Source organism: Colletotrichum chrysophilum (genome assembly GCF_026319265.1).
Source record: "Colletotrichum chrysophilum strain AFK26 chromosome Unknown scaffold_77, whole genome shotgun sequence".
In the NCBI taxonomy this organism is placed as follows: domain Eukaryota; kingdom Fungi; phylum Ascomycota; class Sordariomycetes; order Glomerellales; family Glomerellaceae; genus Colletotrichum; species Colletotrichum chrysophilum.
This window is the reverse complement of record NW_026517364.1, coordinates 182803-199137: the sequence shown is the minus strand read 5'-3', so window position 1 is coordinate 199137 and position 16335 is coordinate 182803. Positions and strand designations below refer to the sequence as shown.

The window sequence follows — 16335 nt, the reverse complement described above, 5'->3', positions numbered from 1 at the left end:
GAGCTGTATGATGATAATGAGGCAATCTGCAAAACATATTGTGTCGTCCCACAATTTCCACGAGTCACGGCTGTCAAATTCAATCACGGCCATCCAACGGGCTACGGCGTGATCGTGGCCAGCTCACCGACCAAGGCATCCCAGCTCCGACGCCCCTCCTTCACTTTGCTCCTTTTGGGATGCCCCTCGGGCGGCTCCCAGTTCCACGATCCAGTTCTAGTCCAACCTCGCGCCCGAATCGGACGAACTGCGACGGTGAAATATGTTCAAGGGCCGAACGAACTCCACTCCTCGTGTACTCGCCCCTGCTCGCGTTCCCAATCTACGTTTAATCTATCCGCACTGGAAGGATTTCCCCGCGATCTCTTTCGCTCACTTTTCGGATTCGCCCGCGAGAAGCTACAAACTGCCGTCCGTTCGTCCGACATGCAGCGCTTCCTTTCCCAAGTGGGAGAAAACTGCCGCTGCAGCGTCCTGCGTCCTGCAAGTTTACGTAGCTAGCGTAGATCCGAGATCAGAATGGTCCCCCAGCTTTTTCCGTCGGAACGAAGCGTCGCATTTCAACCCATCCCATGTCAGTGCCCCCCTCACTGAACACCCCTCAAAAGCTTAGCTCCAATTGGAGATGTGCCAAGTACACAGCTTGCCATGGGCCACATTACAAGCTCTCCCTTCCCATTGACGGAGAAACTCTAAAAAAGTGCAGCTGCAGGCTGCGAATGCCCGTCCTGGCAAGCCTGGGTCCCCCGCACATCTCCGTGTTTCCCAGCATCATCCCCGGCGCGTCAGGGGTCTAACTTTTTTGCTTCGCTGAATTCCACGCCGCTGTGCTATGTATGTGTCGAGACCAGCTGGCCACAGCTTGCATTGCACCATTCTGTTTGCAATGGCAACCCTGGCTCAACCGCACATCGGATCAAACGAACCAGAAGCAGAAAGGAGCGTCCGAAAATCTGGTTGGTCGCATGGCTTGGCAATGCTGTTGACGAGGGTTAGGTTTGTAAGGGTCATGCAGCTCTGGGGGAAAGCTACGGAGTGTCTCTTTCCTTGAGTCTTGAAACCGGATTCGTATAAGAGGCCGAGATGGCTGCTCCTCGTTCCTCGTATCTGTAAGTGTTGTTTTGTGTATCTTGAAGCTATTCGACTCTCAGCCCGGACGACCCCCAGTGTAGACTATCACAACATGAAGGCCCAAACCATCCTTTCCGCCCTGCTGCCGGCCATGGCTATGGCTGCGCCCCCAGCAGAGAAGCGCGCTGCGAAGCCTCCCGCCTTCTACCTCGCCGGCGACTCCACGACGGCGAAGCAGTCCGAGGGCGGTGGCGGCTGGGGCAACGGATTCCTCAGCTTCCTCAAGAGCCCGGCCAAGGGCACCAACTACGGCGTCAACGGCCGCACGACGGTGGACTATGTCAGCGGGGGCTACTGGGCAACGGTCAAGAAGGCCGTCACCGACAGCGTCAAGGACTTTGACGTCTACGTGACCATTCAGGTGAGCCAGCCATCTTCCGCTGCTTTTGCTTCAGCAGGATACACCGTGTAAGAGAACAAGCCGCTAACGAAGATCGCCTCGTAGTTCGGTCACAACGACCAAAAGCCCGAAAAGAACATCTCCCTCGATCAGTACCAAGCAAACCTCGGAAACCTGGCCAAGGAGATCAAGGCCCTCGGCGCGACGCCCATCCTCGTCACCCCCCTCACGCGCCGCAGCTTCTCCAACGGCGTCGTGACGAACAACCTCGCCAACGAGCGCGAGCGCACCATCGCGGCGGCCACAGAGACCAAGACGACGTACATCGACCTCAATCTCAACAGCCGCAAGTTCGTGCAGGCGATCGGCGAGGACAAGGCGCACTCGTACAACCTCAAGGCCGACGACAACACGCACCTGAATGCCGAGGGCAGCGTCGTCTTCGGGCGTCTTGTGGCGGACCTGGTGCTGCAGAAGGAGACGCAGCTGGCGTCGTACTTTAACGCGAACAAGACGTTGAGCGATGAGATTTGGAAGGCGATTAACAGCTCGACTGTTTGAGGTGGAGTACTTAGAGTTGAGGTTGGGTAATTGAGGGTGTGGTTAGATGTAAATATTGTTAGATACAATGTACAAAGATTGAACGCAAACTTGGGAGTTGCCTGGACGAGTACATGGACTAACGCGCGAAGGCTGTCAGGCGCTGATTGTGAGACCTGGATTTTGCGAGGTTGATTATTCATGTGCGTATTTAAGTCGCCCGGTGCGAATTACTGCCCGCTTGTTCTGCATGGGCCACCAAGTGACGAGAGAAAGTTGGCAACACCTCCATCCGCTTAAGTTGTCTTATTCATGCCCCAAAGCCAAAGAGTCTCACTAACCGGGCAGACGAATGTAACAGAATGTGACATCATTCTTTCATTTACAAGTTTAATTAGCATATGTCGTTCTTCTCAAATACTTCTACTTCTAGCTATTCGGGGAAGGAGTCGCCATAGACGATAACAGCGACGATGACATGGATAACGACAGGAGATAGGGGATGTACTACTAATAACAATAATAGAAGAACAACATCGTCCGGGCCAGTACCAAGCATCAACCCAAGTTTGTTTCATGGTATTGAAATGTATGTGCACTCTGGCAACCCCTCAAATTCCCCAAGGCATCATACAACGTAAACTATGGCAGTCTCCATAGCAACATGCATTTGCAATAGTATGCCTACACCAACTCGCTCATAAACGGGCGGTGTTACGCCGGATGACCTCTCGCGTATAAGCAGAACATACTGGTTCTTGTCGCCGTTCATATTGGCGACCTTGCTCTCCCCTACAACCACGCACTTCCAGCTGCTTGGCTGGAACTTGTGGAGACCCAGATCGACATTGCACCTCTCTTCAAATTCGCCATCGTCGATCGCGAGTCGCTTAGCCTTAGCAATCAGTCGTCCATGCCACCCGGTATCATCAAAGCCTGACTGGAATGGGTTTTCAAGGTCGCCCGTCCATGCCACTTCGCCGAACGGAATGTCCATGTATCGAATTCTTCCCATGACTGCCATCCACGACCATGAAGGAACTGTCTGACCCTGTTCGTAGTCTATTTTTGACAGAGAAGCTGGGACGTCCGCTTGCCAGAGGATGGTTCTCTCGAAGTAGGCTGAGATAACTCCGTATTTAGCTGTCGATTTAAACGTGTAGCCTAGGCGCTTTTGCAATCCTAGAATCGCCTTTGAACGATCAGAAGCCTTAGTGAGGCTGAGTCCACTGTAGGTTTGATACAAATATTGCACAAGCCGGATGCGTTCGTCCTTGTAGTGCTCGAGCCCATAAGTTGGGAAATTGGAGTCGCCGAGGAACATCGATTGCCGGCTGTAACGAACATCCAGTCAGCTGATTATTAGCGCACCTGGTCGTTCCCGAGAGCAACTTACTTTCCAAGCTCGGCTAGCGTCTCACAATGTACGCCCTGTCCACACTCCCAGTACACCTGGGTAGATGTAAAGTGTATGGTTCTTCTTGACAGGGCGCGTTCCTGAAGTACCCAGCCACGGGTGTTCAGAATACCCTTTTCGACGTGGGCCTCAAAGTCGTCGATAGACTCGGCCAGGTACAAGGTGCCTTGGGGAGTTTCGATGCCTATTGCTGCCCTTTGGGCTCGATCAAAGAGAAATCCATCCAAAGAAGACGTCGAAGAGCTGGCAGCAATTGTACAGTAAGCTGAGCTAAAGACGTCCTCCATCTTTCCTGCCTCAGACTTCCAGTCTTCGGCATCCCCTTGGATAATGCAAAGGGAGTCGATCCAGAGATACCGGATTCCTAGTGCACGTGTGACTGTGATTGCATCTTGGAAAGTCTTTGGTAAAGCGTGGAAGGGTATGCCTTTCCTGAAGCTGTCAATGTTATCAGCATATGTGCACACCCTTTCTCCGCTTGGCAAAGCTCCCCAGCAGTGGCTTAGAGCAATGTAATGTCCAGTCACTCTATGCTGTTCCGTCTCGATAAGACGCAGACTGGGGGCTTGATCGTCTCCAACGTCAATAAGTCGTGTCGGTACAATGTTTCTTTCTCCAGTATCTACTTGACTTGCGATGCAGTGATGCTCCTCATTGCAAAGGCGAACCCATTCATTGAGGAGATCGAACTGCTGTGAGCTACCGGGCGCAGGCAGAAGTGGCAGTCCAAACTGCACCTGGGGCAGCTGATGGTCAGAGGATTCTGAGCGAAATTAGATGCTGGCCTGATTCTTGCAAGCAATACATACCCGGATCGAGATATATCGATATGACTGGAACGGCGTTATGAGAGAGTATGAATAGGCCTTTATCTTTGTCTGCGGATAACTCCACAACTTCGTCACGATTGAGCGAATATTTCGAAAGACAGTGGTAGAGAAAACGGCAGACAGGACACGCCGCCGCACCCCGATCCAGATCAGTGACACTCCGATACAATGACAGGTGGAACGAAAGAAAATCAACGATGCTACAAGAAGCGCAAAGCTCTACTGTATTGGCCTCTGGTCTCAATGTCGCCCAGTTCAGGCGCGAGATCAGGATTCGGGCCCACCCGTTCTGGGGAACGGTTCGCCACTCATCGTCAAGATCGCTTGTGCGCTTCACGGATCAGCAGTGGCTCTTACAGACACGGCGCGACCTTTACTCACTGGCTATATTCAAATCAGACAGCAGCTCCATTCAACGTATTGGTGTTCAACTGACATTCTAAGGCGGTTTGGTCAGGATCAATTGGCCCAAAAGCAACAAAGATGTTTTAGGAATGGTTTACTCACGTACTACCCCACTAGTGTCAGTGAAAGCCACCCAATTCTTCTTTTCATCTAGCAGGACCTACTTCATCGGATGGTGAGACGAGCTCTTGATCGGCCTGAGACTCGGGCATATTACCTGATCTTTGCTTGGCCAGAAGCTCCAGTCCAGGACCAAGGTCATTCAATCCCTTGATTGGAAGTTGCGTCTGAATCGCTCTCATCTTATATGCCAATTCTTTCGCGGTGTAGCGGTCGTCCACAGGAACGAGCAGCTTTCCGGAGATAAGCCAGACCAGCTTCCCCAACACACCATTTTGGTCGAGTTGGCTTTTGAGCTTTTCAATCCACAATTTTACAGCTCGATGCAGAACATAGCCACGTGAGGTTTGTACCCAAAGTCTCCCCGTACCATTAGCTTGGAGTTTATCTTGGAAAGTTCCGAGGCCTCCTTGGCCATACAGCAGCCAGATCGTGAACTCGAGGAACATGCAACCCAAACTCCAAATATCGTACTTCTGAGAGATCTTCGTCACTTTTCGTGAGAAATCATTCATCTCCGGTGGCTCATACTTGTTGGTTCCGTGGTTGGTGGTTGTTCCCGGTTCGCGGTCCTTTGTGTACGTTTCGTGTACTTTCGCAAGACCGACATCGGCTACCACCAAATTTCCTGACTCCGAGAAAAAGAGAATGTTCAACGGTTTGATGTCGCCGTGGCGTATGTGAGCCCCGTGTAGCTTCTCGATTCCGTCTGAAATTCCAGACATCTGATTGACAGCCCACGTAACCAGATTTCCATCAAGCTTGCTTGAGTTACGTTTCCAGAAACTGTCGAGATTGCCTCCACTAGCCCACGGAAATATGAAGCATCTGAAATGCTCTCTCTTGTATGCTGCGAAGGCAGTGATAAGATGGCGATGGTTCAGATCTCTCATTGTCTTGAGAGTTTCCTTCTCCTTGCTGTAGAACTTCTCTACATCCGTATCGGTTGTATCAGTTTGTTCGATGGTCATTACTTTCAAACCGACTTCGATGTACTCCGGCTTGGCTCCGGGGGTCTGTGAGACAGTCAGAACGCGTGATAATTACTGATAGGTAGGTATAGTTCAATCTTACGATGGCAGATCTCGGGAAATTGGCGTGGTCACGTCTCAATCCTAGTTGGAAGACTGTTCCAAAATAGCCCCTGTAGATTTTGCCGTCCTTGATATCAACGAATGGAAGAGGGCACTCGTAGGCAAACTCATACGCGAATTGATCTTCGTGAAATGTGGGTACCATGAATAGCCACTGGCATTCCAGGAAATCGTCCCGAACTTTAGGATTCCACCCCGAAAACTGCGTTAACGGCTGCTCTTCTGAGTTCTTCATCCTGCCGTCAATTCTGATGCTCCGAATTTCTCCGTCGTTTTTGTCTCTGCGAACTGGCAAGTGGTCGTCTGTGAACTTCTCCTTTCTCACGATTCTCCAAATGTCGTGAGGAGCTTCAATTCGAGCAAGGGTCAGAAATACCGTGCCTGCATTTCCCGCGCCATAGAAGTCGATCAGCTTCGTGGCCCCCTGCCCCCTCCGAAATTTTTGTCTCAATGTCGATTTCACACAATCTCTCTGTATCAACCTCTGCATAGCATTCCGCGGCAGGAATGCTTTACAGTGTTCAATCTTGTCGTGCTTGTGCGCGCCATCTGGGTTGACCAACAATTCTTTGATACTGGCATAAGAAACATCAACCGGCCCAGATTCCATGTTCGTGGTTTCACAAGTCCCGCGGCGAAGCCAATCAAAGATTTCTTTAATATTCGGCGTGACTTGCAAGCATGATATCGAGGGTGCCATGATGAGAAGAGAAGAGAAAAGAAAGAGAAAAGGTGAGATCGGTCGGCCCCCACGAAAGACGTCAAGCAATCAGCCTCATCAGGCTGTGGAATGAGTAATACCCAGAACTCTCAATCTTGTGACAGAAAGTGAGTGAGCCCGCGCCATTTCGAAAAGGGTGGCCACCCATCAGAGTGGGCACTGACCTATTGTGTGAAGAATGAGAGCTGATTCCATGTGTCTGCGGTCACATTTATTGGCCCACAAATGGGTTAACATCCGCCAAGAGGCGTAGCTAGACTCATACGCAGTACTTAAATGCAGTTGGTGTGCGCATGTGCAGCTCCACGAATCAAACCGAGAAAAAGGTTGTCTTGCATCGCAGCCTGCTTCAAATTTGGGGCGGGAATTCATGTCCATTGGTAAACCGCAACCACCACGCCCCACCACCCACTTCTCAACACGCATGACGTGGGATTTCGACGGGAATATGGAAATACGCAACCGAGAAATTGCATTGGCTATGAAGTAGTCCTCGGTGATGACCGACGGCGTGTCATCCTTGGCAAACCCTTTGCAACGAAGCCAGAAAGATAATGTTGCTTCTAGGGGTGATGCGCACGCCCATGCAGCGTTGAGGTCTCATCGCAGTCAGCGTGAACTGCGTTGAAATCACTTTTATCGTGTTCGAAATTCTGACAGAAAGATGCACTTTTTATGTCCAATTATTTGCTATCCTCGACCAATGACCTATGTTTTCAGATTACGTAGCCTCAATATGCACATATATGATTTTCCATGTCCAACTCCAGGCGCCTGCCCGCGGATCTCTTCGCGCGATTATCGTACGCTGGCATTTTGTCAGCACATTAGAAGCGATGATTCATGGGAAACCGCACATCTTGCTCTGGCTATCATATCTTAGATTGACTCGATGATTGTGGTCTCATGGATATGATGTAGAAATCGTTACGCAGTTCCAGGCTTTCCACATGGAACCCTTTATTTCTGCAAAATGTCTGTAAATTTGTGACGAGATGTTGAGGCTTCTTGATAGCACTTGACTTTATGCGACGCTCAATAGTGTCCATGACTGTTTCAAAGAAGCAAAGTGCGATAGTGGCGGAAAGGAAGAAAACAATACCCTTGGTGTGAGGAGGGGAGAAGCTTTGGGGAGCTTGTAACAACGATGGTCCCGAGAGACTTTTATACAGTAAGGTCATGTGGCAGAGAAAACTCGTAGGATTCTGGCTGGCTGGAGTTTGCCTGCCGGAAATCTGCCCGGCTGCAATCTAGCTGACATTTGCCGAGCCTCGTCGAGGTTGAACGGGGCGCCACCAACCTAGTTGCAGGGGTTAGCGCCCACACACACAATATCCCACAGCCCCGAAGACTTTTCTACTGGCCCGACAAAGTGTCTTCTGTTGCATGTGGTATGCTTTCGGGCATGATAACCTAAGCCGTTCATCTTTTTCCCGCTTGATGGCCTGTTCCAGCCGTTTTGCCACATGCATGAGGTGGAGTGCGTATTCAGTCTTATCCCAACCAGCAAATAATCAGACTTGGAAACATATATAACTGCAGACCGGTATGCAGTTGGGCTTGGCTACAGCAGCAGAGGTCTTTTGTCTGGGTCATATCTGCGTACATTTCAATAAGCCAATGGAGAACTCTTCCCCACGAGGGCAACGGGTGCACTTACCTTTCGAGGAAGGGGAGGTGGAAAGAGGGACCACTTGCTGGCCTGGGTGGTACTTGCCCACTTATCACAGTCGCTGGGATATCATTGACATGGATTGCCGATGTCGAACGGGTACCGCAGCCTTCGCTGTTTTCTCACTCCAGGAAAACAGATTTCCAATCTTTAGGCGTTGAGAATTATGCCTCTATTCTCTAAGCCACTCTAGCATTGCCGCCACGTTTGAAGCTTTGTTCAAACATCGATCGCGCCACTCGGAGCGCGCGAACCTGTGATATTGGGTCATTGGAACCCTGAGGCCTCCAGCCAAAGGCCCGATTGTGCGTACTGCGTCTTGATATCCAATAGAGTCCCAAGGCTATAGCTTACCTCATTCTTACAGCCGGATCCTTCGGGAACGCGCCTGTCCTATCACGGATATGGAGTCAGAACGGCAAGACAGGCACATTGATACTGCCGATGGTCAATCCGTTTTGCGAACAGAGTCAATTTCATCTGAAGGAACCAATGTGACGGCTTCGGAAGCAGAGCATCCGGTCGCTTCAAAGATTCGGAAAAAGCTTCTACCAAGAGACGTCAGCACCTCCGAGCAGTTTTTACCTGATAGTCAATCAGAGCGAATGTTGTCCATGGACGACATCAACAACGTATTGAAAACCACTACCGCCGGCAACAACCATCTCATTGAAGATATCAACGTAGAACGAGATATCTGCCCCGCAGGAGGCGACTCGAAACGCGTCAAGATACTGATAGTGTTGATACTCATAGAGAAGCCAGGCCACATAGTCAGATTTATCGCAAACAATGTTTGTGATGAGGATCTTCCTTTGACTGCAGGACATGGAATCTTCGTCGACGCCAAGAATCCATATTTCACCGACGAGTTTTGTCGATGGCAATGGGTGGTGCTCGCCCCTTTCATCGATTTCACGGCGATAGAGCATCACGTGTTTAATCCCCAAGCTCGTATGCCATTTTTGAACGAAATCAAGTTTAGCAAAACACGACAAGGAGCCCACGGACGAATTTCAAAGATCAGTATCCATGACGACCACCATCAGAGGCGAAGAGACTCTTCGGTAAGCATACATTCTCGAGTCGGCAGCTTATTTACTTATACCATAGTTATCAGGACCAAGATACTTATCCTTACTATGCAATCAAATTATTCAAGCCCGAGGGAGGCGACGATAACTTCGAAAACGAGAGAGATGCATTGGCTCGATTCAGTGGGCCAGGGAGAACGCACCCAAACCTTATCGAGCTTTTCTTTTCATACGAGCAAGGATCCGAAAAGTACTTGATATTTCCATGGGCGAAATACGACTTGAAACAGTTTTGGCAAACTGAAAGGCGAGATATCCCCTCAGCAAATAATTTCATTTGGCTGCTGCAACAATGTCGCGGACTTGCTGAGGGGCTATGTCAAGTCCATATCCGCGACAAGGACATCAATGGCAAGGTGGATGAGGAAACTCAAGGTCGCCATGGAGACATTAAGCCTCAGAACATACTGTTCTTAGAAGGTTCACGGAAAGCAAAGGGTCGTTTCGTGCTTGCAGATTTTACACTTATGCGCTTCCATGCTCCGAATGCCCTCGTCACCGACGCAAACAGCGTCAAGGGCTTTTCTCAGACTTATCGTCCACCTGAGGTACACGGAGAGGACGGAATCGGCGCTACGCATAAGTATGATATCTGGACTTTGGGTTGTGTCTATCTGGAGTTCGTCACTTGGCACCTCCTAGGTTACGACGCCGTTGGTGAGAAGTCGTTTCTCATGCGGGGGGGTCAATACGAAAGCTTCAGCACCGCGAGACAGAGTGACGATGACAAGCGATACACTCGCCTTGCGGAAGACAAATTCTTCAACTTCGATGACCGAGGTAGAGCCACAGTCAAGGATTCTGTTACAGAGGTAAGCAGAAGCTGATATGCCTATTCCTTGACCGGATTGACTAACTGTTTTAGTGGGTGGCGTTTTTAAAAAACCACCAATATGCATCGCAGGGATTGAGAGCATTCCTTGACTTGGTTTCGAAGCGTATGCTAGTGCCTAATCCTGACAACCGCTGCAACACGGCCAAGTTGGTCAAGAGACTGGACACCATTCTCTCCAGATGCAAGGGCTCCGCATATTACCGACCAGGTCACCGAAGCGCCGAAGAAATAATTCCCCGCACTTCGTTCCCTCGTCCGTTTACGGAGGACAGCCAATACGGTAGGGTGAATCTTACGCTGCTTCAAGATGTTAACAATACACTGGACAGCCAGTCAGAATCTGATATGAACGTGATTGAGGCGGAGTTTTTGGGATCTTCAGGCATTTCAAACCCCAACACACTCAATGGCAACGGAAGCCAAAATCACGAGGATGGAGAGAACGAGAACCCGCCCACTACTGGGGTAATGCCTCCGGCGCAACTGAGCCCATCGAGGCAACGAATCAGTCGGCCCGGGAAGAGGTCGAGCGTTTCACTACGCACGCATCTCGTCCAAGCCGACTCGAGACTAGAATCACTCTCGGGACAGGAATCGAATCTTCTTATGACGCCTGATTCAAGCATGTCAGCTGTACCAGAAGCCTCGCCGCTCAAAGAAAAATGGCAGCGTGGTGCTGCTTCAGAGCATGAAGGGGACATCCAACAGGGTGCTGTTAGACAACATAACAGACGGCCATGGAGCAAACGTAATGCGACAGCAGATGAAGGAGGCAGAAGATCGTTTTCATCGGGTAGAAGACGCCTCGAAGCATGGAAGGCGAAGGCTAGGGATATATGGAGGAGACTACGCAATAGAATTACAACATGATGGACTGATTTAGGCACAGCTGGGAATTCCCAAATATTCTTAATTTAATGTTCTCTAACACGCGATCATGCAATGCAGTTCCAGGTGACAACATCGAACGGGTGTTTATCAGGCTATTAGGACTCTACTTACACTTACACTTCTTCTTATTAGCAATTCTTACCTTTCTTTCACCACCGCATATTATCCGGCGGATCCTCTCTTTCCAGAGCTTTGCCAGCCGGGCAGTGTCATTTAGCTATCAGAGCATTGTCTGCTACACACGCCTGTAACCCGTATATCCTACTGAGGCCCCCTCATTTTCTTGTGCTAGAGCGACTACGTTTCCTATCCTCTTACTTTCGTCGTTACTGTCGTGTTTGTCGTCGCTTTTACCGTCGTCACTCATATCATTATCGATATTGTTATCGTCGCTGTCGTCGTCCCTGTTGTCGTCGCCGTCATCGTCGTCGTTGTTATCATTGTCGTCGCTGTTCTTTTTATTGTCGTTATTGCTGTAGTTGTCCGGTTTATTAGCATCGCTATCATCACTACGGAATGAAGTCGCGTAGACACAAAAATACCAGGTCGAAACTTTTATATGGCGTGTCTGTTATCCTAGCACCTTGGAATGGGATGTAGCCGCGACAGTCGCTAACCGAACGCTCCCAGAGATGAAACTGAAAACCACAAAGGGTGCTTTCGAGTTGGAAATAGAAGAGAAACAGAACTAAGGCCCTCATAGCATATACGTTCCAGACGCTTTCTTCCCACAGAAACATTGATAGCGGCGGTCATGTGAAGGAGGCTAAGCTGCGCCGCATGTTGTTCCCGTCGTCCGGCTGGGGCGCTTGAAGGAGCAGTGGAGGTCACGACTCACGAGGCCGCTAACAAGCTAAACACATCTTTGGCATGTGAAAATTTGCACTAGTATTCAAGCTCGTGGGTGTAATTCCTTCACGTAGTGTCATCGATTGTGAATGTGTGAACAGTTGCAATGAACAAGTTGATGGGAAATGTTGCGAAAAAAAGGTGAGTGTTCGTCTGAAGTTGCAATCTATGCTGATGGAAAAGATAAGATTAGATCTTGACCTGGAAAAATTCATGTGAAAACAGTGCGATTCGCGCTTTTGTGTGGCACAGTGCTTCATTCCCCCGCCTCTTCGTTTCCCCAGAATTGCCCTCCGACCGAGGTTCGTTCCGTCCTTACGGCAACTAGCTTCTCTGGAAAGGCCTGTAGCTCCCCTGAAGTCTCACTTGCTGCTTCCGCCGCGGGGCAGCTTTCGGCAAGACATTGGGCGAACCGGCGCGAACCCCTGCCCAGTGCCCCCTCATAGCTCTCCAGATCGTGCCACCGTCCACTTATTTCTTCTTCCCGTAGCCCATCCACCCCGCCTCGGTTCTCGACACAGCAGACCATGGAATCTCCCTCCAGCTAGAGCGCAAACGTCTCCAGGTCATACATCCTTCATCAGCTGCAGCGTCGTGCTCGCTGTTCGCCTCGTCTCTCCCCCCTCCATCCTCCCTCAGACGCACCATTGACGACAGCCCGCCATGAGAACCTCAATCCCCTCCGCGGCGCGCGCATCGCGAGCCCTCAATGCGACGAGGCCGGCATCTGCGCTATGCTTCAGCTCAAGCAGTAGATCTCACATCTACGCACCCGCCGCGCGCATTCACACAACCTCCCCGAGACCTCAGGGTGCAGAGGGCGCAGTCGCTTCTCTTCGCCAGGTCTTCGGTCGCCAAAAGCGAGAAACCCCCGCCTCCGAAGCTTCAGAGTCTCCCGAGACCACCACCTCCTCCGAATCCGACCTCCTCGAGCCCTACGAACCCCTCACAACGTCCTCAACCCTCGCCGACCTCGACCGCTCCGTCCGCACATACCTCCGCAACGCCAACACCCTCACGACAGCAATCCGCCGCGAGCGCAGCCGCATAGCCCAGCGATGGACCTACGAGCTCATCTCCGACGACCTCATGCAGATCCAACGCCCCTTTGACTACGACAACAAGCCCAGGCTCCTCAGCGCAATCTACCTTCGCGACCGCTGCCCCTGCCCGCAGTGCGTCAGCTCCTCCTCCGGCAACAAGTCCTTCTCCTCCGCCGAGATCCCCGAGGCCCTCAAGTTCGACACCGTCACCAAGCACCCCGACGGCTCCCTCCACATCACCTGGCAGCACGACATCCCCCGCGCCGCCGCCGCCAACCACGTCTCCGTCTTCCCCGCCGCCGGCCCGCAGAGCATGTCCCGCATCGCCACCGAGCACTCCATCCCCTTCGCCCCGACGCGCGTCTACTTCACCAAGGACCCCGTCAAGCGCCTCCTCTGGGACAACGCCATCCTCGCCCCGCGCCTGCAGACCATCCCCTACACCGACTGGATGGCCGGCGGCGACGCATTCCGCGCCGGCGCCCAGGAGCTCGCCGCCACGGGCCTCGTCTTCCTCACCGGCGTGCCGCACTCGGAAACCGCCGTCGCGGACATCGGCCTCACCTTCGGCGCCCTCAAGGAGACCTTCTACGGCCGCACCTGGGACGTCATCTCCAAGCCCGACGCCGAGAATGTCGCCTACACCTCCTCCTACCTCGGCCTGCACTCCGACATGCTCTACCTCGAGTCCCCGCCCCGCATCCAGCTGCTCCACTGCCTCGAGAACTCGTGCTCCGGCGGCGAGTCCATCTTCAGCGACGCCTTCTTCGCCGCCCGCGTGATGCGCAAGCGCCAAGGCACGCAGCTCAGGGCCCTCGGCGAGGTCAAGGTCCCCTACCACTACTCCAAGAACGGCTTCTTCTACCGCCAGGAGCGGCCCGTGTTCAAGTGGGCCGATGATGAGAAGCACGTCCAGGACGTCTGGTGGTCCCCGCCCTTCCAGGCGCCCTTCCACATCCCCAAGAACAACAAGGAGCGCGCACGCTTCCGCGAGTGGCACAGCGGCGCGCGCATGTTCCAGAAGATCCTCGAGGACGAGGCGCACATGTTCCAGCGCAAGCTGCAGCCCGGCGAGTGCGTCCTGTTCGACAACCAGAGGGTGCTGCACGGGCGCCGGGAGTTTGACGCGGACAGCGGTCGTCGTTGGTTGAAGGGCACGTACGTAGCGAACGAGGATTTCCTCAGTACGTTGAACAAGTTGCACGAGTTCCGCTATGCAGAGAGCCGAACGTAGTTGCATACTGAGAGCATGTCACGATATATCCAGATACCATATTTAAGTAGACTAACGACAGATGACATTCTGTCTCTTGCATGTTAAAACACTCCCAACTGAAGAGAAGCTACTTTTTGACTACCCGATGATTCCAACGCCACGCCTTGAGCTTGGAGCTCTGATGCTCTGATGAATAACGTTCCGTGACCCCTTTCATGAATGATAACCCGAAAAACGACGAACACTCAATACACTAGGCCATCTCCTAAGCTTCCCACTTCTTGGCCTCAACGCCCTCGGGGGGCTGCGTCTCGACGGTGCGGTCCTTGACGTCGTTCCAGTCGGTGCTCAGAGCGGTGCCGTTGCTCTCGGTGAAGCTCTTCATCATGGCGCGCTGCTGCTCCGGGTTCGCGCCCTTGTACAGGCTCTTGAAGAACAGGTTGATGTCCTTGTCCTCATCATCGTCCTTCTCGTCAGCCAGTACTGTGTCCCAGTTCTTGGCGCCGGACTTGGATGAGGTCGGGTAGGATGGAGCCGCAGCGGGAGCAGGGGCGGGCTCGACAGGCTTCGCAGTAGCGGCAGGGGTCGGCGTCGTGGTTGTGGTGTTCACATCGGAGGGGTCGGCTTTGAGCTTGGGCCACTTAAGGACGGCAGCTTTCTTCAGCTGGAACTCGACCTTGACAGACTTGACGCTGTGCTTGCTGCCGGCGGGGTCGATAGGGCCGTAGAGAGGGATGGTGTACCAAGGTTCGTGGCCTGGGATGTGGCTCATACGAATCTGCGAAACATTAGTTCTCGTTTGGATGGGATGCCAGAGTGTCTGCTCACCTCCTTCTCTCCATACTCAACCTTGAACTCGTCCTTAGGGACATTCTTGACATAGACGGACGCCATGACGTCGGTGTTGGTCTGATAGAAGTCCGTACGCACGTCAGCTTGGACGGCAGGCTTTCTGACCGACTCGGCCGCAGCGGCCTTGACCTCGTCCTTATCCTCCTGCGAGGCCTTTGTGTCCGCAGCCTTGTCAGTCTTGGCGGTCGCAGCCGCCGCCTCCTCCTTCTCAAAGTCATCGATCGAAACGTTAGGCGCGAAAGAGGCCGTCACCTTCCTTCTCTCATCGTCCGCAGGGAGCTTGTCCATCTGCCCCAGAATCTGCATACGCAACGCAACCGCCGCATTGAGGCCGGCAGGCGCTGTGTCCGCGAGATAGCTGCTCCCGAGGGCCAGCTTCTTGCGCTCTATATCCGCTCTGTAATCCAAGGTAGTCTGCTTTGTGGCGGTGGAGAAGCCTCTCTCGTCGGTCTCGGGCTTCCTAAGGGCCGCGTCGGACAGCGAGACGCCAGCCTGCTCGGCCATGCGCTGCACCCACATCGCGCAGGCGTCGGCATCGGCGAGGCGGCCGAGGCGCATGTAGGCAACGGCACGGCGGTGTTGAGCATCGCGCATGAGGTCGCGCTTGCCTCGAGCGGCGGCGGCGGCATAGGAGAAGTCTGCGTCGCGGAGGGCGCGGGCGAAATCGCCTTTGCCAATGTGGGCCTTGGATCGGGCGGCGAGCCAGAGAGGGGAGCGCGAGGTCTTGAGGGCGTCTGTAAGCTTGGAGATGGCGAGGTCGTAGTCGCGCTTTTCGAGGGCGGCCATGCCCGCGCTGGCGGCTGTGCTTCCAGACATGCTTGGCGGGGTTCGGGTTGGCTTTGCTTCGTGGATGCGGATGTGGATGGATGATGTGTGGTGGGGAAAGAGTCAGAGATTGAAAGCGGTTCGTGGTAAATTTAAATGCCTAGGACTCCCTTGATAAACGGCAAAAATTGTGTACAAAGAAGGTTCAATGGAAGTGAGGTAAAGCAAACGGGTACGGGCCCAATGGGGTGCTGGATGAAGCAAACGGTGAGGTTGCCTTGCGGAGGGGTCAGACTGTTCTGGAAGCTGTGGTGGGGCCGACTGTGCGATTCTGCCGGCAAGCTTGGGCCACCCCGCATTCTGGGCTGCGACCGCCTTTTTCTGACCGAGACCGTTGGTGGCTTGCTCACCGAAGCCGTCGCCCCTCACCGACTGCTCCTTCAATGAATCGCGACCTCGATTAGTAGCCAGTGTGCAAAGCTTCCAACAAAATCAGCCTCATTGCATAGCAAGCAGCGAA

At 52.8% G+C, this 16335-nt stretch overlaps 4 protein-coding genes across 4 annotated transcripts; 2 read left to right on the top strand and 2 right to left on the bottom strand.

The window, feature by feature from the left end:
* Window positions 1–1183: 1183 nt before the first annotated feature.
* On the top strand, window positions 1184–2032 carry COL26b_008664 (uncharacterized protein; the record flags this gene model as incomplete). The annotated part of the gene is made up of 2 exons (XM_053181414.1): window positions 1184–1492; window positions 1577–2032. The coding sequence occupies 2 exons, from the start codon at window positions 1184–1186 to the stop codon at window positions 2030–2032; spliced, it is 765 nt and encodes a 254-aa protein (XP_053034690.1).
* Window positions 2033–2639: 607 nt separating this feature from the next.
* COL26b_008663 (uncharacterized protein) lies at window positions 2640–3715 on the bottom strand (the record flags this gene model as incomplete). The annotated part of the gene is made up of 2 exons (XM_053181413.1): window positions 2640–3345; window positions 3408–3715. 2 exons carry the CDS (start codon window positions 3713–3715, stop codon window positions 2640–2642), a joined length of 1014 nt encoding a protein of 337 aa, XP_053034689.1.
* An 8887-nt stretch (window positions 3716–12602) lies between these two features.
* Window positions 12603–14216, top strand: COL26b_008662 (uncharacterized protein; the record flags this gene model as incomplete). The annotated part of the gene is made up of 1 exon (XM_053181412.1): window positions 12603–14216. One exon carries the CDS (start codon window positions 12603–12605, stop codon window positions 14214–14216), a length of 1614 nt encoding a protein of 537 aa, XP_053034688.1.
* A 247-nt stretch (window positions 14217–14463) lies between these two features.
* On the bottom strand, window positions 14464–15866 carry COL26b_008661 (uncharacterized protein; the record flags this gene model as incomplete). Its single annotated transcript, XM_053181411.1, has 2 exons — window positions 14464–14976; window positions 15027–15866. The coding sequence occupies 2 exons, from the start codon at window positions 15864–15866 to the stop codon at window positions 14464–14466; spliced, it is 1353 nt and encodes a 450-aa protein (XP_053034687.1).
* Window positions 15867–16335: the final 469 nt, after the last annotated feature.